Here is a 24830-nt window from a genome sequence, read left to right as displayed (position 1 = left end):
AGCTTAAATAGATGTTTTTCTGGAACTTTCTCGCTTTTTCAATGATCCAGCTGATCCAATTGATGTTGGCGATTTGATCTCTTTTTCCTCTGCCTTTTCTTTACTACTTATCTCTATTCATCTATACTACTCTATTATAGGTAATGAATGATTTTTATTTTAAATTATGTTTTCTTAGGAACAATTTTGAATAAAAATGAAACATTTAACCTCAAAATATACTTGTTCTCTTCATTCCTCCTAGAAAATTTATGCTGGCTTAAATATTTTTAAATATTTCAAGGGTATATTTCTCAAATTTTGTTGGAACATGTTAAATTTTAATCAGATGCATCCTTTTTTCACATTAGACCATATATTCACATTTTTTTTCACATTAGTCATATCTTCAATCACTGCTTTTTAGTTTCAGTTGAGAACAGATCATTGTGCAGACAATAGTGGCATTGATGTGATTCACCAAGGTGCTGTTTCAGCCTTTATCAAGATTCTTCAAAATCTTATTTAATAAGAGGAGTAATAAGAACAACCAGCATATTTATAATGGTTTCACATTTCATTTAATGTTTTTCTTGTGAATTTTGTTTTCAGAAATTGAAAAATTTCAAGGTTCTGATGGAAAAAGTGAAGATGAAGAAGAGAAATATCTTGATGTCATCAGCAACAAAAATATAAAGCTCTCAGAAAGGGTATTGATTCCTGTCAAACAGTATCCAAAGGTACTACAATATATGCTTTTTAACCTCATTGAATTAAAAAAAATGATGAAAATAAGATGATGTTTTGTTCATTGCCGTTACGAAATAAATGTGCAAATCTTCATTTTATTAATATATACAAATATATGATACTAACATAGAAGAAGGAAAACTCTTTGAAAGTATAATAATTTTCTGTTGATGGGTGCAACACTTTATTCTGTGAATACAGGAAACAAAATTAGATATTTTCATCATTTAACATGTAAGTAGTTCAGCAATTTGTCCAAATATGCTCAATCAATAATGTTTTGGTTCATGTTAAAATGTACATTTTATTATAAGAGTGTAGAATTAATTCTACAAAATATACAGCATGAGGCAAATAGCTGAGAATCTTTTTATCTAGGAAGGCAATATAATCTTTATTAGACACTTGGGTTGTAACCTCTACTCTTCTATATTCAGGGTCCATTTATATAATGATTATGATATTATTCTCTTGAAAATAACTTTTCATTAGATATTTTGTCATTACATGATGTTTTTATCACCAGAATCATGATTATAAAATATAGCATTCAATGGCTTGCTTTCATTATTTATGTTCATATATTCCAATGGTTGAAAACAGTTTCTTATTTTTTTTCCAAGTAAATTGCCTAAGCAGAAAAATGGAAACTCAAACATTTAAGCTGGTAGTTAACTTTCTGAAGAGTTTGAAGGAAAGCCCATGTAATTATCCTAAGAAGAAAGAGTACAGAAATAAATGCTATAGTTTACCAAATGGCTTCTAATATGATAAATTTTGGTAAATATAATTAAGTAGAAGGTGTGTTTATAATTATTTCAAATAAGTTAACAGCACATCAAAACATTTAACTTTCAGGTGAGGTTTTGGATATGTAAGCTTTTGGATTTTGTGCTTATTTTGAGCTAGACTTACACTATTGCAAGATCACCACATACAATGAATATGTATTTATAATTTGCTGCTAAGTCGCTTCAGTCGTGTCCGACTCTGTGCGACCCCATAGACGGCAGCCCAAGAGGCTCCCCCGTCCCTGGGATTCTCCAGGCAAGAACACTGGAGTGGGTTGCCATTTCCTTCTCCAGTGCATAGAAGTGAAAAGTGAAAGTGAAGTCGCTCAGTCGTGTCCGACTCTTTGCGACACCATGGACTGCAGCCCACCAGGCTCCTCCATCCATGGGATTTTCCAGGCAAGAGTACTGGAGTGGGGTGCCATTGCCTTCTCCAGTATTTGTAATTTAAGTTTTATTAAATTTACAATTGTTTTAATGAATATCAAGTTGGCCTGTCATAGAAATGTACATGAAAAATTTTACATAATAATGAAATAAGGTAGAAATATGATAGGGTCTTAAGGCAAATGTAACTCTTTAAAGGAACTTGGTTAATTAAAACTGTTAAAGTCTAGATGGAGTACAGCTTCAGTCTTGAAATCATATATTTAAATATATATATATTACTTGATACTGTTTCTTGGGATAATCCTTATCTATTCTTTGGACATGGAAAAGCTTGTAATAGACTCAGTATCTACTTCTCATAAAATGCAGCTCTGAATCTCTGATCAAGATGTGCTGGCATTTCAAGTCCTAAATAATGCTAAATGATGGTGTAAGTGATGGGATACTTTTAAAATTTGATGTTATTTTAAATCCTTTATTTTTTGTGAGTCTTTGCATTTATTTTATTTTATTTTTTAACTTTACAATATTGTATTGATTTTGCCATATATCAACATGAATCCGCCACAGGTACACACATGTTCCCCGTCCTGAACCCTCCTCCCTCCTCCTTCCCCGTAATGCTCACATTTTGCATTACTTTTTCATGTATAATGTGGAAGATTATGAAAAATAATAGCTCCTAATGATTAATAGTTTTATGGAATATTATCAAATAACAATGTATGCCTTAGAAAATGTACAGTTTCTATGAATATAATGCCAAACAAATTATTTATGAATGATATGAATTTCATATATTAGAACCTTTTACATAAAAAAGAATACTGACAAACACAATCATCTATCAACTTGACCTACATTTGTTTTTGCTTTTTATACTGTAACAATAAAATTAAAATCAACCTTTTGATAAAGGTATATTATTTCTAAAGTGATGATTCTCTGCTGTGGGGTAAGATTATAAGCACTCAGCCTGAGCTGTATTTGCTGTGTACTGTAAGCTGTAGCACATGTAGTGTGGTGTGATCCTGTGAACTGTTTAGCAGCACACAACAGTATTTATGGGTTCAAGTTTCACTCTTTTAAAATAAAAAGTGACTTACTCTTTGTATCTCATCAGGGCTAGGATTGCCTTCTCAACTTCCTCCAGGGCTGTCTCTGCCCTTGACACCTGCTGTGCATACTGACAGTCTATGTGGCAATGACACTGTCCTCCCATACAAAGAGCAAAGAAGAATTAGGGGCATACTTGAAGAAATGGCCTTATCCTAATTTTACTACTTGGCTTTTTTGGATAGATTTTCTTTCAGTTAGACTCTAATTCAAGTTAATTTACTGATTTAATTCAGTAAGTCAAAGAATTGAGAGAACTTTAAGATTTTAAATAATAAAAAACATAAGAATGCTTTACAAACAAATTAAGAATGATTTATCTAATGTTTTGTGATTAATCACTTAATTTGGAGAAAATGTGCTATGTTACCAAATTATTTTCGTGGACTGTTTTTCTTGTTTGTTTTCAATGTTTTTATTCGTAGTAAGGTTAGTAAATAAATAGACTTTATACATCCGTTGTTTACATTTGAAAATGTTTTAGAATCAGAGCCTTTATTTCTTCATAATCATGTCTCTAAGGAGGCAACATCAATCATTATGTTACTCTATGATCCTGAGATTCATGTGGAAAATTCACCACCTTTAACATTAGCTCTTTCTATCTGAATTCAAAGACGTACTCTATAGTCCAATATTAATTTAGTTTTTTTTTCAAATCTGGATGTTTCCAGCTCTTACACATCTTAGAATCAGTATGCAGTCTCTATCAGGTTGTTGGTGGCTGTAACTCACTGTTTTTGTCTGTAAACTTTGCACATGTGAACTTGGTCATGGCTTTTTATGTTGTTTGTAGTGTTTGAAATATGTGTATTGAGTTTAGTTGTTTTTGAAAGTGTCTTCAAAGATGGCATTATAATTTAGTGTTGGCATGCAAAGTGATGATATATACAGAAAAAGAACAAAACTGAACCTTGGGGTATAAATTTGGTATTAATGAAGACATATTCATCCTTGAAGATGGGGATTGACATGTACACATGACTATATATAAAATGATTTAAAAAATAGATAATCAGCAAGAACCTACTGTATAGTACAGGGAATTCTACTCAATACTCTGTAATGTCCTACATGGGAAAAGAATGTAAAGAAGAGTGGATATATGGATATATGATTCATAGGATCTCCATGTGCCTCAGTGGCAAAGAATATGCCTGCTGATGCAGGAGATGTGGGTTTGATCCCCGAGTCAGGAAGATACCCTGGAGGAGGAAATGGCAACCCACTTCAGTATTCTTGTCCATGGGATAATCCCATGGACAGAGGGACTTGGTGGGCTACAGTTCATGGGGCTGCAAAGAGCTGGACATGACTAAGCAACTGAGTATAGGCAAGCACACATAACTGATTCACTTTGCCGTACAGAAGAAAATATCACAACAGTGTAAATCAGCTGTACCCCAATGAAAATTTTAAAAGAGAATGAAAAAGAAAAAAAAAAAAAAAAAAGGCCAAAATTTCTTGATCTCAACAAACAAGTACCTTACAGTACCTAGGGAAGTAAGATACACAAAATGTCAGATGCTGCACTCTGTTTTGTTCTGCTCAAAGGATGAGTACCACGTGCATGGGCACAGTGACGTGTGTCGAAAGGTAGGCGGTGCTATTCCACCTGCTGGAGGTCTGCTTGTTACTATGGTACCTGTTCATCCACATGGGCAATTCAGTTGCTCAATGTCTTTTAAAATTACATTTTATGATGTTGCCTTCAGAATCCTCTGAAAAATATCAGATATTTTATTCAATTAAGTTTACCCCAAGGCCCACTTTTCATTTCTCAACTCCAGTTACTTACAAGTTTTTAAAGCAATAAACTACCAGGAGTGTAAATCAGCCCCCAAATTTGGCCCCTTTTAAGATCAAAGCAGCCATGTTCTCCAGTGCTGCTTTTGAAATCAATTTCTTATGTAAATTGATGCAGAAATTAAAGTTCCAAAATATGTTCAAAAGTGCTGTGCTTGCTCTGTATTTTGTGTTTGCCTGTTTGGTCCCAGAAAGTGGGACTGCCTTCTGTGTCTGGTGGGAAGCATTCTGCACAGCCTGCCTGTTTCCTTCTTTGTACTTCTAAAGGTGAAAACCGAAATCCAAAGCCTTGATGAGTTTTTTTTTCTCTCTCTCTTTCTTCCTAACTTTGTGAGTAATTATCAGAACATTTAAGAATGGTTAATATAAACCCAACATTACTAATTGTGAAAACTGTAACCACATTTCAGACCCAGAATTACACTTACCAGTTTAGAAACAACTCTATTTTTCTAAGCAGTGTGTTTGTTTGTTTGTTTTAATTTTATTTTATGTTTAAACTTTACAATATTGTATTGGTTTTGCCAAATATCGAAATGAATCCACCACAGGTATACGTGTGTTCCCCATCCTGAACCCTCCTCCCTCCTCCCTCCCTATATCATCCCTCTGGGTCATCCCAGTGCACCAGCCCCAAGCATCCAGTACTATGTATCGAACCTGGACTGGCGACTCGTTCCATATATGATATTATACGTATTTCAATGCCATTCTCCCAAATCATCCCACCCTCTCCCTCTCCCACAGAATCCATAAGACTGTTCTATACATCAGTGTCTCTTTTGCTGTCTCGTACACAGGGTTATTGTTACCATTTTTCTAAATTCCATATATATGCATTAGTATACTGTATTGGTGTTTTTCTTTCTGGCTTACTTCACTCTGTATAATAGGCTCCAGTTTCATCCACCTCATTAGAACTGATTCAAATGTATTCTTTTTAATGGCTGAGTAATACTCCATTGTGTATATGTACCACAGCTTTCTTATCCATTCATCTGTTGATGGACATCTAGGTTGCTTCCATGTCCTGGCTATTATAAACAGTGCTGCGATGAACATTGGGGTAAGACAGTATGGTACTGGCACAAAGACAGAAATATAGATCAATGGAACAAAATAGAAAGCCCAGAGATAAATCCACGCACATATGGACACCTTATCTTTGACAAAGGAGGCAAGAATATACAAGGGATTAAAGATAATCTCTTTAACAAGTGGTGCTGGGAAAACTGGTCAACCACTTGTAAAAGAATGAAACTAGAGCACTTTCTAACACCATACACAAAATAAACTCAAAATGGATTAAAGATCTAAACCTAAGACCAGAAACTATAAAACTCCTAGAGGAGAACATAGGCAAAACACTCTCTGACATACATCACAGCAGGATCCTCTATGACCCACCTCCCAGAATATTGGAAATAAAAGCAATGTGGTTTTTTAAAAGCCACTGTGTAGCTTACATCTTAAGCTTGTTTTATCTTTCTTGGAGACAGCTGCATAGTATCAGTTGTTTTTTATGTTTCTAAAGGAAACAGAAAAGAGGATTTGATGGTCTTCCGATTTTGGTTTCATTCATATCAGTTTCCTGATCTCTTGTGAATTTAAATCTTAATTGAGAAGATAATGACTCTCCTAGGTGAAGTGTTACATTTTTGATGAGAGAAAGAAAATAATTCCAACGTGCTTATACAGTGCATTCTCTTAAATAGAGAGGAAGTTGAAATAACCCTATTTTCCAGCAAAATTTAGAAATTTGCATAGATATTCTGTCTAGTGTTTATTTTTTCCAACGACTTTTAAATTAATGCTCATCTCATGTATTTAAATCCCATTTTCCCATTCAGCACTTAAACCTCTTTGTCTTCTTTGACCCATGTGTTCCTAATATTGAGTTGAATATGCCTTTCCCTCCCCTCTTTTTTAGGAGCTCAGTACATCCTCATGAAATGTGTGCTTACACTTCACAAAATGACCTCACCTTCTTTTCTGAATCTACACCTTCTAGGTCACCTTCAGTCTGTTTTAACCTACTGTTTCTGTTCCTCCAGTTTATTTCACACTCACCCTTAACTGTAAAACTGGAAACTATTTCAAAAGGATAGTTAAAATCTAGTGCCTTTTGAAATGTGTCCAAACAGGTATCCTTGCTCAGGGGTCCTTTGAGAACCAAAGGATCTTCACTCCCACATCCCTTCTATAATCTTGCCAGTCTTCCTGTGAGTCATTGTTCATTTGTTTAATTCAGTGACCTTTCAGTAAATTTTTCTATACCCAATAGAGCATAGATGGGCCTTCTGCCATTTGTTTTGATGTTTTGGTAGAAATGGATTTTTATGTAGACAGATTTTCAAGAGGGTAGAGGAGAAAGATCACTGGTAAGATCAAGAGGTATTACATCATAAATTGAATGAATTCTCATATTATTATTGACTTTGAAGGACATACTGACATATCGAAACAAGCAAATTTGATATAAATTCAAGCACTATTAAATACCTTGAGATTGGCGTGGGAAGAAAAAACTTTCTCTGGAAAGGGTACAAGAAATAGAAATTAATGCATCTCCTCCTTACCTCCAGAAACATTTAGATAAGGGATTATTACTACTTATAATACTAAGTTAGGACCTGACTACAACCAATTACTTGAAAAAAATTTAGATGCATGTAGAAAAGTTGTGAGTGACTTTTATTTACTTTTTCAAATTTAAGTAGTTGTTGAAAGAAATTTGAGCTTCCCAAATGGCACTAGTGGTAAAGAACCCACCTGCCAATGCAAGAGACATAAGAGATGTACATTCAGTCCCTGGGTAGGAAATTTTCCATGGAGCAGGGCACAGCAACACACTCTAGTATTCTTGCCTGGAACATACTATGAGCATAAGAACCTGGTGGGCTAAAGTCCATAGGGTCTCAAATAGTTGGATGACTGAAGTGACTTAGCACACAAGCAACCAAAAGAAATTTGTGTAACATATTTATATTTCTACCATTTTATGAGGAATTTTCTTTAAATATATGGGTTTTACAAGTATATCAATAATTAAATTATGAATATCAATCCAAAAACGTTAAAAATGTTACCAAATGTTGTATATAAATATTCACAGCACCATTATTCACAAGTGCCAAAAGACAGAAACAACTCAAATATCCTCAGGTGATGCATGGTTACACAAAATGTGGTATATACACAATGGAATATTATTCAGCCATAAAGAATGATGAAATTTGGATACATGTTAACACATGGATAAATATTTATTGAATCAAGGTAAATTGGAAGTGGTCAAATAGGAGATGGCAAGAGTGAACATTGATATTTTAATGATCAGTGAACTAAAATGGACAGGAATGGGTGAATTTAATTTAGATTACCATTATATCTACTAGTGTGGGTAAGAATCCCTTAAAAGAAATGAAGTAGCCCTCATAGTGGAAAAAAAAAAAAAAAAGGAGTTCAAAATGAAGTAGTTGGGCACAATCTCAAAAATTCGAGAGTGATCTTGGTTTGTTTCTAAGGCAAACCATTACAACATTACAGTAATCCAAGTCTATGCCATAATCACTAATGCCAAAGAAGCTGCAACTGAAGAAGTTCTATGAAGACCTAAAATACTTTCTAGAACTAACACCAAAAAAGATGTCCCTTACATCACAGGGTACTGGAAAGCAAAGTTAAGGTCAAGAGATACCTATTCCTCCAGGTATAGGTATTTCTCCAAAGGAAGAAAAGAAAGATATACTCATCTTAATTCAGAGTTCCAAAGAATAGCAAAGAGAGATGATAAAGCTTTCTTAAGTGAACAATGCAAAGAAATTGAGGAAAACAGAAGAATGGGAAAGACTAGAGATCCCTTCATGAAAATCAGAGTTACCAAGGGAACATTTCATGTAAAAATAGGCACAATAAAGGACAGAAATGGTATGGACCCAGCAGAAGCAGAAGATATTAAGAAGAGGTGGCAAGAATACACAGAAAACTGTAAAAAATATAAATAAATAAATAAAGGTCTTAGTGACCTGGATAACCATGATGGTGTGATCACTCACCTAGAGCCAGACATCCTGGAATGCAAAGTCAAGTGGGCCTTAGGAAGCATCACTACAAACAAAGCTAGTGGAGGTGATAGAATTTCAGCTAAACTATTTAAAGTCCTAAAAGATGATGTTGTTAAAGTGCTGCACTCAATATGCCAGCAAATATGGAAAACTCAGCAGTGGTCACAGGACTGGAAAAGGTCAGTTTTCATTTCAATTCCAAAGAAGGGCAATGTCAAATAATGTTCAGAATACTTCACAATTGCACTCATTTCACATGCTAGCAAGGTAATGCTCAAAATCCTTCAACCTAGGCTTCAATAGTACATGAACCAAGAAATTCCAGATGTACAAGCTGAATTTAGAAAAGGTGGAGGAACAAAAGATCAAATTGCCAACATTCCTTGGATCATAGAAAAGGCAAGAAAATTCCAGAAAAACATCTACTTCTGCTTTATTGACTATGCTAAGCTTTTGACTGTGTGGATCACAACAATCTGTGAAAAATTCTTAAAGAGATGGGAATACCAGACCACCTTACCTGTCTCCTGAGAAACCTGAATGCAGTCCAAGAAGCAACACTTAGAACTGGACATGAAACAGTGGACTGGTTCCAAATTGGGAAAGAAGTACATCAGTGCTGTATATTGTCACCCTGCTTATTTAACTTCTATGCAGAGTACATTATGCAAAATGCCAGGCTGGAGGAAGCTCAAGTTGAAATGAAGATTGCCAGAAGAAATAACAGTAACCTCATATATGCAGATGGCACTATCCTAATGGCAGGAAGTGAAGAGGAAGTAGAGTCTCTTGATGAATGTGAAAGAGAAGACTGAAAAGGCTGACCTAAAACTCATCCTTGAAAAAAACTAAGATCATGGCATCCAGTTCCATAATTTATTGACAAATAGATGGAGAAACAATGGAAACAGTGACAGACATTATTTTATTTGGCTCCAAAATCACTGGGGATGGTGATTGCAGCCATTAAATTAAAAGATGCTTACTCCTTGAAAGAAAAGCTATGACCAACCTAGACATCATATTAAAAAAACAGAGGCATTACTTTGCCAACAAAAGTCCATCAGTCAAAGCTAAGGTTTTTCCAGTAGTCATGTATGGATGGACCATAAAGAAAGCTGACTGTCGAAAAATTGATGCTTTTGAACTGTGGTCTTGGAGAACACACTTGAGAGTCCCTTGAGCTGCAAGGAGATCAAATCAGTCAATCCTAGAGAAAACCAATACTGGATATTCACTAGAGGGACTGATGCTGGAGTTGAAGCTCCAGTACTTTTGCTACCTGATAAGAAGAGCCAACTCATTGGAAAAAATCCTGATTCTGGGAAAGATTGAGGGCAGGAGTAGAAGAGGGTGACAGTGAATGGGGTGGTTTGATGGCATCTTCAACTCAGTGTAGATGAGTTTGAACAAAGTCTGGGAGATAATGAAGGGCAGAGAACCCTGGCAAGCTGCAGTCCATGGGATCACAAAGATTTGGACATGACTGAGTGACTGACTCCAGTACTTTGTCCACTTCATGCCAAGAGCTGACTTATTGGAAAAGACTCTGATGCTGGGAGGGATTGGGGGCGGGAGGAAAAGGGGACGACAGAGGATGAGATGGCATCACCGACTCGATGGAGGTGAGTTTGAGTGAACTCCGGGAATTGGTGATGGACAGGGAGACCTGGCGTGCTGCGATTCATGTGGTCACAAAGAGTCGGACACGACTAAGCAACTGAACTGAACTGAACTGAGTGACTGAAAAACACATTAATAAGAGAAAAAGTCAGACACGAGAGGACAAATATTGTATGATTCCACTTAAGAAAGATATTTAGAACAGGCACGTTCATAGATGCTGAAAGTGGAAGCGAGGTCCTCAGGGGCTGTGGAGGGAGATGGATGGAGTATTTGTGTTTAATGTATGTAGAGTTTCTCTTTGGTAAGATGAAAAAGTTCTGGGAATGGATGTGCTGTGATTTCACAACCTTGTGAATCTAATTAATGCCACTAAATTCCACTTTTTAAATAGTAAATTTTATTTTGTATTTATTTTATTGCAATGAAAATGTTACACAAATATTACCAAATGTGTTTTAACAACATATTACACACAAAATAAACTATACACATATATAGTTTCATTATAGAAATACAAAATTAGTTTAGTACTTTAAAAGTTTTTGCAGAATGAAGGAAACTATAGGCAAGATGAAAAAGAAAGCCTTCAGAATGAGAAAAAATAACAGCAAGTGAAGCAACTGACAATCTCCAAAATATACAAGTAGCTCATGCAGCTCAATTCCAGAAAAATAAATAACTCAGTCAAAAATGGGCAAAAGAACTAAACAGACATCTCTTCAAGGAAGACACACAGATGGCTAACAAACACATTAAATGATGCTCAATATCACTCATTATCAGAGAAATGCAAATGAAAACAACAGTGAAATGAAAACAATCTCACACTGGTCAGAATAACTGCTATCAAATAGTCTACAAACAATAAATGTTGTAGAGGTTGTGGAGAAAAGGGAACCCTCTTACACTGTTGGTGGCAATGCAAACTAGTACAGCCACTATGGAGAACAGTGTGGAGATTCCTTTAAAAACTGGAAATAGAACTGCCTTATGACCCAGCAATCCCACTGCTGGGCTACACACTGAGGAAACCAGAATTGAAAGAGACACATGTACTCCAATATTCATTGCAGCACTGTTTACAATAGCTAGGACATGAAAGCAACCTAAATGTCCATCAGCAGAAGAATGGATAAGAAAGCAGTGGTACGTATACACAATGGAATACTACTCAGCTATTAAAAAAAAAAAAAAAATGTTTGAGTCCGTTCTAATGAGGTGGATGAAACTGGAGACTATTACACAGAATGAAGTTAGCCGGAAAGACAAACACCAATGCAGTATATTAACACATATATATGGAATTTAGAAAGACGTTAATAACTACCCAAATGCAAGACAGCAAAATAGACACAAATGTAAAGAACAGACTTTTGGACTATGTGGGAGAAGGCGAGGTTGGGATGATATGAGAGAATAGCATTGAAACATGTATATTCAGTTCAGTCGCTCAGTCATGTCCAACTCTTTGCGACCCCATGAATGGCAGCACACCAGGCCTCCCTGCCCATCACCAACCCCCGGAGGTCACCCAAACTCATGTCCATCAAGTCGGTAATGCCATTCAGCCATCTGATGCTCTGTTGTCCCCTTCTCCTCCCGACCCAATCCCTCCCATCATCAGAGACTTTTCCAATGAGTCAACTCTTTGCGTAAGGTGGCCAAAGTATTGGAGTTTCAGCTTCAGGATCAGTCCTCCACAGTTTATTGTGATCCACACAGTCAAAGGCTTTGACATAGTCAATAAAGCAGAAATATATGTTTTTTGAAACTCTCTTGCTTTTTCCATGATCCAGCGGATGTTGGCACTTTGATCTCTGGTTCCTCTGCCTTTTCTAAAACCAGCTAGAACATCTGGAAGTTCACATTTCACGTATTGCTGAAGCCTGGCTTCGAGAATTTTGAGCATTACTTTACTAGCCTGTGAGATGAGTGTGGATCACAATAAACTGGAAAATTCTGAAAGAGATGGGAATACCAGACCACCTGATCTGCCTTTTGAGAAATCTATATGAAGGTCAGGAAGCAACAGTTAGAACTGGATATGGAACAGCAGACTGGTTCCAAATAGGAAAAGGAGAACGTCAAGGCTGTATATTGTCACCCTGCTTATTTAACTTATATACAGAGTACATCATGAGAAACGCTGGGCTGGAAGAAGCACAAGCTGGAATCAAGATTGCCGGGAGAAATATCAATAATCTCAGATATGCAGATGACACCACCCTTACGGCAGAAAGTGAAGAGGAACTCAAAAGCCTCTTGATGAAAGTGAAAGTGGAGAGTGAAAAAGTTGGCTTAAAGCTCAACATTCAGAAAACAAAGATCATGGCATCTGGTCCCATCACTTCATGGGAAATAGATGGGGAAACAGTGGAAACAGTGTCAGCCTTTATTTTTTTTTTTGGCTCCAAAATCACTGCAGATGGTGACTGCAGCCATGAAATTAAAAGACGCTTACTCCTTGGAAGGAAAGTTATGACCAACCTAGATAGCATATTCAAAAGCAGAGACATTACTTTGCCAACAAAGATTCGTCTAGTCAAGGCTATCGTTTTTCCTGTGGTCATGTATGGATATGAGTGTTGGACTGTGAAGAAGGCTGAGCGCCGATGAATTGATGCTTTTAAACTGTGGTGTTGGAGAAGACTCTTGAGAGTCGCTTGGTCTGCAAGGAGATCCAACCAGTCCATTCTGAAGGAGATCAGCCCTGGGATTTCTTTGGAAGGAATGATGCTAAAGCTGAAACTCCAGTACTTTGGCTACCTCATGTGAAGAGTTGACTCATTGGAAAAGACTCTGATGCTGGGAGGGATTAGGGGCAGGAGGAGAAGGGGACGACAGAGGATGAGATGGCTGGTTGGCATCACTGACCTGATGGACGTGAGTCTGAGTGAACTCTGGGAGTTGGTGATGGACAGGGAAGCCTGGCATGCTGTGATTCATGGGGTCGCAAAAAGTCGGACACGACTGAGTGACTGAACTGAACTGAACTGAGATGAGTGCAACTGTGCAGTAGTTTGAACATTCTTTGGCATTGCCTTTCTTTGGAATTGGAATGAAAACTGACCTTTTTCAGTCCTGTGGCCACTGCTGAGTTTTCCAAATTTGTTGGCATATTGAGTGCAGCACTTTGACAACATCATCTTCCAGGATTTGAAATAGCTCAACTGGAATTCCATCACCTCCACTATCTTTGTTTGTAGTGACGCTGTCTAAGGTACACTTGACTTTGCATTCCAGTATATCTGGCTCTAGGTGAGTGATTACACCATCGTGATTATCTTAGTCATGAAGATCTCTTTTGTACAGTTCTACTGTGTATTCTTTCCAACTTTTCTTGATATCTTCTGCTTCTGTCAGGTCTATACCATTTCTCTCCTATTTCGAGCCTATCTTTGCATGAAATGTTCCCTTGGCATCTCTAATTTTCTGGAAGAGATGTATAGTCTTTCCCATTGTTTTGTTTTCCTCTATTTCTTTGCAGATCGCTGAAGAAGGCTTTCTTATCTCTCCTTGCTCTTCTTTGGAACTGTGCATTCTGATGCTTATATCTTTCCTTTTCTCCTTTGCTTTTTGCTTTTCTTCTTTGCACAGCTATTTATAAGCCTCCCCAGACAGCCATTTTGCTTTTTTGCATTTCTTTTCCATGGGGATAGTCTTGATCCCTTTCTCCTATGCAATGTCACGAACCTCCGTCCACAGTTCATCAGACACTCTATCAGATGTAGTCCCTTAAATCTATTTCTCAACTTCCACTGTATAATCATAAGGAATTTGATTTAGGTCATACCTGAATGATCTAATGATTTTCCCTACTTTCTTCAATTTAAGTCTGAATTTGACAATAACGAGTTTACGATCTGAGCCACAGTCAGCTCCCAGTCTTTTTTTTTTTTTTTTTTTGGCTGACTGTATAGAGCTTCTCCATCTTTGGCTGCAAAGAATATAATCACTCTGATTTCAGTGTTGAATATCTAGTGATGTCTGTGTGTAGAGTCTTCTATTACCATATGTGAAATACATGAACAGTGTAAGTCTGATACCTGAAGAAGGGCACTCAAAACTTATGCTCTGAGCCAACCCAGAGGGAAGTTTTGGGGATGGAGGTTGGAGTGGGGTTCAGGGTATTGGGACAAATGTACACCCACAGCTGATTCATGTCATCGTATGGCAAAATCACCACAGTATTTTAAAGTAATTACCCTCCAATTACAATTAATTATTTTTTAAAAGATACAGAAAAAGTCCCTAAATTTTAGGATCAAATCTAGCATTTGATAACATCAATTTTCCATTCGTCATGAAATGAACATAGACTAAGATAATTATATATTTGGAATCAGTGTGAATAAATCATTTATTCATTAAGTGTTAGAGAGAACCTTAGTGAGGCATATGGGGCAAAAGAAGATGAAGACTAAATCCCTAATCCATCTTTTGTACCAGCATAAATCTCAACAGGGTATAAGATTAAATGCAAAAGAAAAAAAAATATTGGAATAACTTGTGGCAGATTTATTTTATAATATTTATTTGATGGAAAGTATTTTTTAAATATATAGAAAATAGATGAAGCCATAAGTAAATAACTAAAATACTTTACACCAGAAAACTAAAACTTATGCATAAGCAAAAATAATGATGATGGGTACCACAAAATAAAAAGTCACAATTAAAATACCTAATTGGATCAGTATTTGAGAAAAATTTGAAACAAATGACAGAACATTCTTTTTATTTATATGTAATGGTCTCACTTTGAAATATAATTGCTTTACAATGTTGTGTTAGTTTCTGATAGACAACACTGTGATTCAGCCATATGTAGAGATATATTCCCCACTTATTCTAAATTCAACAAGAAGCCAATGATACAACAGACAGTTGTCACACATGTGACAACCATTTAAAGCAAATAGAAAAAAAAAAAAACCCGACCTCACTTAAGAGAAAAATTCAGATAAATTTGAAATGCTTCTGTTTTCTAGAAGACTGATCAAACAACAACAACAACAACAACAAAGTTTAATTCTAACTAATAGTGGTATTGAAATGGAGCAGGACCCTATGGTCCTTGCCCTACCCATATGATCCCTGCCTCTCTTTTGTCCATGGAAAACTTTAGTCAAAGTATAAGTTTAATCAGAGAAATCACAACATGTGAAAACAAAGGAAATCAGTCAAAGGAGACCAAGTAATAATAATGTTATCATTAAGCATAGTCAAAGATCTTTAGTTCCTTCTCAAGGACTGTAGATAATATTCTGAGCCATATCCTGTGAGCTGTCTTAGAGATACTGAAACCCCAGGGTGTGGAAGCTAACTACATGGTCTTCAGACTCTACCCAGGGCATGAGCTTCCAAATTCTGAGACTTGATTGCAAAGAAATGTGAGTAAATGGACCCTGGAACTGAAGATTAACTCTACCTAAAATAACTGAGATGATGCTGGTCAGACCACTGATGACCAATTTGAAGATAACTGTTAGAGATGAATGTGCTGTTTCTGCATGTAGTGACCCACTCCTACCTGTATATAAAAACTCTCAACCCCTGCTTGTCAGAGTTGGGAGGAGTCAGCCATAGGACAGTTGATGGCATCTGAAATAAAGCAAAATTTCTTTTCCAACAACCTGATCTTTTATTGGTTTTTGAGCAGCAAGCAGCCTGACCCCATACTCCTTTCTATAACAGTATTAGAGTATGGGGAGGGAAGTTCAGTTCAGTTCAGTTCAGTCACTCAGTCATGTCTGACTGTTTGTAACCCCATGGACTGCAGCATGTCAGTCCTCCTTGTCCATCACCAACTCCCAGAGGTTACTCAAACTCATGTCCACTGAATCCATGATGCCATCCAACCATATCATGCTCTGTCATCCCCTTCTCCTCCCACTTTCAATCATTCCCAGCATCAGGGTCTTTTCAAATCAGCCAGTTCTTCGTATCAGGTGGCCAAAGTATTGGAGTTTCAGCTTCAGCATCAGTCTTTCCAATGAATAATCAGGACTGGTTTCCTTTGGGAGGGACTGGTTGGATCTCCTTGCAGCGTCTTTTAATTTCATTCCTGTAGTCACCATCTGCAGTGATTTTGGAGCCCCCCAAAATAAAGTCTGTCACTGTTTCCATTGTTTCCTGATCTATTTGCCATCAAATGATGGGACCAGGTGCCATGATCTTATTTTTATGAATATTGAGTTTTAAGCCAACTTTTCCAGTCTCCTTCACTTTCATCAAGAGGCTCTTTAGCTGTTGCTTCCTGACCTGCATACAGATTTCACAGGAGGCCAGTCAGGTGGTGGAAATGCAACCATTTTATGGAGCACTTTTGCAAAATCAATGAAAATCACAAAGGCACAGACTTGGAGTCAGTTGAATATCTAGTGATTTATTTTAGAATTAATATATTTTTATAGATATGTGTTTTAAGGAAATAGTGACAGACTTTATTTTCTTGGGCTCCAAAATCACTGCACATGGTGACTGCAGCCATGAAATTAAGAGATGCTTGCTCCTTGGAAGAAGAGCTATAACCAACCTAGACAGCATATTAAAAAGTAGAGACATTACTTTGTCCGCAAAGTTCCATCTATTCAAAGCTATGGTTTTTCTAGTAGTCATGTATGGATATGAGCATTGGGCCATAAAGAAAACTGTGAAAGTCTCTTGATTATGTCCAGCTCTTTGCAACCCCATGGGCTATACAGTCCATGGTATTCACTAGGCCAGAATACTGGAGTGGATAGCCATTTACTTCTCAAGGCAGTCTTCCCAATCCAGGGTTCAAACTCAGGTCAACTGCATTGCAGGTGGATCTTTTACCAGATGAGCCACAAGGGAAGCCCATAAAGAAAGCTTAGCACCAAATAATTGATGCTTTTGAACTGTGGTGTTGGAGAAAACTCTTGAGAGTCCCTTGGACTGCAAGGAGATCAAATCAGTCAATCCTAAAGGAAATCAGTTCTGAATATTTATTGGAAGGACTGATGCTGAAGCTGAAACTCCAATTCTTTGGCCTCCTGGTGCAAAGAACTGACTTTGCCTCTTTGTATTGTTTTTCTATTCCTATACTGTAAGTGATATCCTAAAATATCCATTATAAAATTTGGTGCCAAATATGACTCATCAAAATATAGTATGAATTTATAAAAAAAAATGAAAATACTGATTTCATGAAATAAATCATACACTCCTTTTTCTGGTTGATGAGTAGAAATAGTTCTTACGTGAACTGCACAGCATAAAACTGAAGTTCAGGTGACCAACTAAAGCATTATAAACTAGTCCTTCAATCTGGGACCTCACAGAATTAAAGTTTTTGCAAATAACCATTGTTTATCAAACACTCAGCAAAGCACAATGAAAGGTTTTATTCTCTGAAGAATACTGGTTGAGTTCTGAAGAGACTATACTTCTTTTTTTTTGCCAATTTTTCTTTATTTTATTTTTTAACTTTAAAATATTGTATTGGTTTTGCCATATATCAACATGAATCTGCCACAGTTATACACGTGTTCCCCATCCTGAACCCTCCTCCCTCCTCCCTCCCCGTACCATCCCTCTGGGTCGATCCAGTGCACCAGCCCCAAGCATCCAGTATCATGCATCGAACCTGGACTGGCGACTCGTTTCATATATGATATTATACATGTTTCAATGCCATTCTCCCAAATCATCCCACCCTCTCCCTCTCCCACAGAGTCCAAAAGACTGTTCTATACATCTGTGTCTCTTTTGCTGTCTCGCATACAGGGTTATTGTTACCATCTTTCTAAATTCCATATATATGCGTTAGTATATTGTATTGGTGTTTTTCTTTCTGGCTTACTTCACTCTATATAATCGGCTCCAGTTTCACCCACCTTATTAGAACTGATTCAAATGTATTCTTTTTAATGGCTGAGTAATACTCCACTGTGTATATGTACCAAAGCTTTCTTATCCATTCATCTGCTGATGGACATCTAGGTTGCTTCCATGTCCTGGCTATTATAAACAGTGCTGTGATGAACATTGGGGTACACGTGTCTCTTTCAATTCTGGTTTCCTCGATGTGTATGCCCAGCAGTGGGATTGCTGGGTCATAAGGCAGTTCTATTTCCAGTTTTTTAAGGAATCTCCACACTGTTCTCCATAGTGGCTGTACTAGTTTGCATTCCCACCAACAGTGTAAGAGGGTTCCCTTTTCTCCACACCCTCTCCAGCACTTATTTCTTGTAGAGTTTTGGATCGCAGCCATTCTGACTGGCGTGAAATGGTACCTCATAGTGGTTTTGATTTGAAGATGTACAGATGGCTAACAAACACATGAAAAGATGCTCAACATCACTCATTATCAGAGAGACTATACTTTAAAAGTATTTAAGGAATTTTCCTAAAGCCACTCAGTATGTTAATAATAGTGTTAATGTTGGAGCTCAGGTCCACTGGCTACAGAGCCTCTCTTCTTTGCATTAAATCATTGCTGTGTTTCATTTTATTTTATTGGAAGAGGTGTTGAGATAATTTTGGACACAGCTAGGATTGCAAAGTTTCACAGATGGAAAAGCAGATGTCTTTCTCCTCTAGTGTTAAGTGAGGCAGAAATGATAGACTCATTAGTTGGAGTGTATCTCACAGTTGCTGCGGTCTAATCTTCTACTCAATTTACAGATCATTTCTACAATGTCTGTGATACTGATTAGCATGTCTACTAATACCTCTAGTGAAAGAAAGTTCACTACATATACAACTTTTATAACTAATAATGTGTAGACATTGCTGTTCAATTTCTTTTTCTCATTGAAAGATGATCTTTATGCCTGAAAGCTGCTATTGGATTTCTGTGTCACTAAAGAACTGACTTGAAACACTTGAACCATGGTCTTGCCTAAATTATCACTGACACATGGTTTTCATTTGGTTTTGGGGCACACAATTTGTTTTTGTCTCCTGTTACAATAGAGGTTCCATTTCTCAGTCTCCTCTGCTGGTCTGTGCTCTTCCACGCAATTTCATAATACTGAGTCCCCAGGACTGTCCATGATACTCCGTCCTGTCTACATGCACACACCTTCAGTCCCCTGTGGCATGGTTTTATCTGGGTTTGGCTTTATGTGGCTGACGGTTCAGTCAAGACCACTCTCCAAGACTTACATGTGGAGCTGCCTACTGGACACCAGCACGTAGCTGTCTGGACAGTCCAGGCTCGGTTGGCATTCTTCCTGCCCACATGTCCTTTGCCTGTCTGTCACCTACCTGTCTCAGTTGTTGGCAGTGCTATCCTTTTACCTCACTAGGTATGGACTCCTCCCTGACACCTCTCTCTCCCACACACCCCATCCCACCTGCTAGGAATGTTCGGTCATTTTATCCTCAATATGCATCAAGAGTTAAGTGGCTACTATCATTTGCTAAGTCAATGTAATTACACAGCTTCTTCTCTAAGACACTCCTGCTGAAGGAAATCAATTATTGTAGCTGCTTCTGCTGCTAAGTCACTTCAGTCATGTCTGACTCTGTTTGACCCCATAGACATCAGCCCACCAGGCTCCCCCGTCCCTGGGATTCTCCAGGCAAGAACACTGGAGTGGGTTGCCATTTCCTTCTTCAATGCATGAAACTGAAAAGTGAAAGTGAAGTTGCTCAGTCATGTCTGACTCTTCGCGACCCCATGGACTGCAGCCCACCAGGCTCCTCCATCCATGGGATTTTATAGGCAAAAGTACTGGAGTGGGGTGCCATTGCCTTCTCCACAATTATTGTAGTTATCCAGAAAAAGATCTCTGTGTTCTCAACACCTGCCTCTTTTTAAAGAATTTGCAGGGCACCTATTATAGTCATCACAGTGACATTACACATCCTCTGGGAGAGACACGGCATCACTGTTCTCATTCCAGTCTCAGTACTAGTCTTAGCAGAGAGTTCAAACATAAGAAGAAAGTAATCATAGTGAAAATTTTACTCAATTCTGATGCCTATAGTCAGTTACTTTGCTTTACCAAATTTTCTAATTAAAATCAAGTTAAAAGTTTAACATGTGTACACCCATGGCGGATGGATGTTTATGTATGGCAAAACCAATACTATATTGTAAAGTAAAAATAATAATAATAATAATAATTTTTTTTTAAAGTTTAACTCAAATTAAGTCAACTCTGAATATCATGTTTTATTAATTATCCATTTTATTAACTACAGTATATTAAACATTATTTGACCTTTTACAAAAGAGCCTACAAGGCCTCCATATCATTAGTATAAATATTAATTCCAGTTTATTTATTGTCATTAAGGATACATGTATTAGATCTATATAGTAGTCACTTGGTATTCAACTCATAAGTGGAAAATTATAAAAGATGCTTTTGCTAGTCTTAAGAAGTCTTGCAGTAGATTTAAACAGATGTTCTAACATGGCTTTATACTAGGATGAATCCAGAAGCTTTGGGACTGTGTTAGATAGTCTTTAACATTTTGTTTGTTAAATTTTAGAGGCTAAGGCATGAAAAGAAGACAAGGATACAGAAAAGCTAAACTAGTATTTGAAAAGCATAGCAGAGTAGAGAAAGAGAGCTTGAGCATCATTTGGGGTGTAGGGTTGAGAGGTGCAGAATGTAGAGTCAGGGTGATCATCTTACTTTCAAGTCCTCTCAGAAGAGAAACCTTCATTTATATGGTTGTTTTTGCATTGTGATAATTTTCAGACCAGGCTTCTTTTGTAGAGTTTCTCTGTTTTTGGAAAGAAATCTATAAGGATATATTAAAATGTAGATCTTCTTGAGATGCTAAAGATTGCTGTGAAGATATAGTGTAATATAATGGGAAAATAGTAGAATTTTGACCCAGAAATACCTAAGTATGAGTCACAGTTCTACTTTTTCCCAGCTATGACCATGGAAATTTCCATTAACATTTTCATCACCCAAGTTTTTCAGGTGCAACCTGAATGTAATCATGTGCTCAGAGGTTTCATCAGGGACATGTGAGAATAACTGTTCATACTTGGCATAGTATCAGCATATCACAAAAGCTTGTACAGCTTGTATAACCACTGAATAAATATTGTCTTCTTCTTCTTCTTTTTTTTTTTTTTCACTTAATAATACTCTTTTTGATGGGGAAGCACCTATTCTTTGCCTGTGTATATGTGTTAAAACAAATCATTGGAATTATTTCCCTGAGAGTACTATAGCTTCACTCCTGAAAGGGAGAACAATTAATACATTAATAAAAATAGAGATAAAATGACTAAAAGGGGGTTACAATTACATTGGCCATAATAAAGTTTTTTTCTTTATTGACTCTTTACTATGTACCAAGTGATATTTTCTATGACTTATATTATTACTTGATTTATTTCACTTAATATTCTATGGAATTCAGACTATAATGGAGAAGGAAATTTAGGCATAGGTAAAATTAAATTATTTACATAGACATTTAATAATGAACCAAGATGAAAAAGGGAGAAAACTTAGGCATGAAAATTATCTTCACCACAATGTTTATTTACAAGGTAAATTTCATCCTTGTTTATTTAAATACAATTCTAAAGCATTCTTAATGTATACCCTCCTCCTTGTTCAGTGTTTGGAATATGCGATTGAAATTTGTGAAATTTCATAAATGTAAAAATGAATATTATGCATGGAATATTCAATGATTAATGTTTAAATAACAATATTACTATTATATTTTATATATTAGATTTTTGACTCATGGTTACATACTGCATTGTGTTAAGACATATGAGTACATCCCTGACAGTATATTTTGTTTACTTCCTGTGTTACCATCTGAAGACCCATCTTTTCAGAAGTAGGAATTAATGCTTTTGCTGGTCTACTTTTAAATTCCTATACTGAATCTAACTATTATAGCTGAGAGTGAAATTGGATGTGTGTGCATGGTTCCAGGACTGTGAAGCAAGTGTTGGAGCCTCAGAGAATTCTTCATTATCACTTGTGCTTCATTGATATGATAGGCTACGTAATATGAAATTAGAAATCATAGCCCATGTTGGGCTCAGCTTCCCTAATTTTTATTTTATTCTTTTAGAGTAAGATATTATATTTAGCTGAATGGAAAAAATTATTAATTTCATAGTGCCATATAAAACTGAAAGATCAACATTTGAAAGAGTAACTCTCACTGCCAAAGAAAACTGATAATATTTTTTTGTTTTGCTTTTTAAGAAATAGAATCTAGCAAAATGCTTAGAAGAGTATTTCCATTTATACACTCTGATTTATTGCTGTAAATATAGAATACTAACATTAGATCAAAATGGGATTTATATTTTAAGATCAAGTTTTAATGAGGAAAATTTAATTAATGAAGTGGCCAATTGCCATCTGAATTTTCATAAAGTTCAAAACATTCTGAAATTTATGAAAACTTTTGCAAGTTTTGGTTATCTTTTGGAGTCTAATTTCAAGGTCTTAAAATAGTTTTTGATGTCACAGTTTCATATTAATCATGCAGTTGACTTTATTATCAACATTTGTTCATCTACCCCATTTTTAAATCTTGCTTTAGGTCAGTCTGAGTCTGCTGAACTAGTTAAAATATTTTAGGGTAAGATTTAATGCAGTCTTCAAAAATTCTCTCTCAAATTGACTTAAAATATGTAACTTTTGGATTGATAAAAAAATATATATATAGTATAGACCCAAAACGGCTTATTGGAACTTGGAAAACATTTTTCACATGTTTGACATTTTTATATTCACATTACAGATGGTTTGAAAATATTAAAATCTTCTTTACACACAAGTGATTCTGTACCTGAGCTATCAGATGTAATTTGATTGATGGCATCACAAAAAAACCTTTTATTGTTCAGTACATAAAAAATTGTTTCTGGCTACACCCTGGGAAATGTATGGAGACAGGCATTAAAGAAACACACAGCATTTTTCTGCCAAAAAATATGCTATCTAAGTGGACAGAGAGATTGCTGCAACCATATTTCACACATGTGCAAAGAAGGTTGAGCCCATTGTTGCTGTTGTTCATGTCCTACTCTTTGCAACCCCATGGACTGCAGCATGCCAGGCTTCCCTGTCCATCACCAATCTCCAGAGCTTGCTCAAACTCATGCCCTTTGAATCAGTGATGCAATCCAAACATCTCACTCTCAGCCAACCCCTTCTCCTCCTGCCTTCAATCTTTCCCAGCATCAGAGTTTTTTCCCAGTGAGTTGGCTCTTCACATTAGGTAGCCAAAGTATTGGAGCTTCAGCTTCAGCATCAGTCCTTCTAATGAATATTCAGGGTTTATTTCCTTTAGGATTGACTGCTTTCATCTCCTTGCAGTCCAAGAGATTTTTCAAGTCTTCTCCAATACTATACTTTATTATTTTTTTTTAGGATTAATTTTATTTTATTTTTAAATTTACATAATTGTATTAGTTTTGCCAAATATCAAAATGAATCCGCCACAGGTATACATGTGTTCCCCATCCCGAACCCTCCTCCCTCCTCCCTCCCCATACCATCCCTCATCAGTTCTTTGGCACTAGACCTTCTCTGTGGTCTAACTTTCATATCCATACATGACTACTGGGAAAACCATATCTTTGAGTATATGGATATTTTTGGCAGAGTAATATCTCTGCTTTTAATATGCTGTCTAGGTTTGTCATAGCTTTTCTTCCAAGGGGCAAATGTCTTTTAATTTCATGGCTAAAGTCACTATCTGCAGTGATTTTTGAAGCCCAAGAAAATAAAGTCTGTCACCGTTGCCATTGTTTCCCCATCTATTTGCCATGAAGTGATGGAACCAGATGCCATGATCTTAGTTTTCTGAATGTCGAGTTTTAAGCCAGCTTTTTCATTCTTCTCTTTCACCTTCATCTAGTTTCTTTAGTTCCTCTTCTCTTTCTACCATGAGGGTGGTGTCATCTGCATATCTGAGGTTACTGATATTTCTCCCAGCCATCTTGATTCCAGCTTGTGCTTCATTCAGCCTGACATTTCTCATAATATACTCTACATAAAAATTAAATAAGCAGGGTGACAATATACAGCCTTGACATACTCCTTTCCCAATTTGAAAATGAGCCTGTAATGAGCCCATTATATCCTATGAAAATATGATGAGATTTCCCCCAACACACACCAGTGGGATAAAATGCTCCAATCTTCACAAAAATGGAAATATTATGCAGCAAATATTACTATTTTCCCCATTTCCATCATTCTTGCAAATGATTTACATGAATTCTTGTCTTTCTATAATCTGTGGAAGACAGATCTGAGAATAGCCTGTTTTGTGCTAAAAACAACTGCAGGAGGAAAACTTTTTTATTATGTGAATAGTG

The 24830-nt window shown here is 36.5% G+C and overlaps 1 protein-coding gene across 12 annotated transcripts in view; it reads left to right on the top strand.

Annotated features, from left to right (window-relative positions):
* Positions 1-24830, top strand: part of KHDRBS2 (KH RNA binding domain containing, signal transduction associated 2) — a 768231-nt gene that overhangs the window by 166872 nt on the left and 576529 nt on the right. For all 12 annotated transcript variants that reach the window (XR_003508070.1, XR_003508065.1, XR_003508069.1 and 9 more), the window contains exon 2: positions 592-719. Coding sequence is in view for 7 of the 12 variants with exons in the window: in XM_027524587.1 (XP_027380388.1) it covers positions 592-719 (128 nt within the window). In the remaining 5 variants the exon portion in view is untranslated. The remainder of the gene's footprint in view (positions 1-591; positions 720-24830) is intronic.

Source organism: Bos indicus x Bos taurus, chromosome 23 (genome assembly GCF_003369695.1).
Source record: "Bos indicus x Bos taurus breed Angus x Brahman F1 hybrid chromosome 23, Bos_hybrid_MaternalHap_v2.0, whole genome shotgun sequence".
NCBI lineage: Eukaryota > Metazoa > Chordata > Mammalia > Artiodactyla > Bovidae > Bos > Bos indicus x Bos taurus.
The sequence above is the reverse complement of the archived record's forward strand: the minus strand, read 5'-3'. Positions and strand labels throughout refer to the sequence as shown.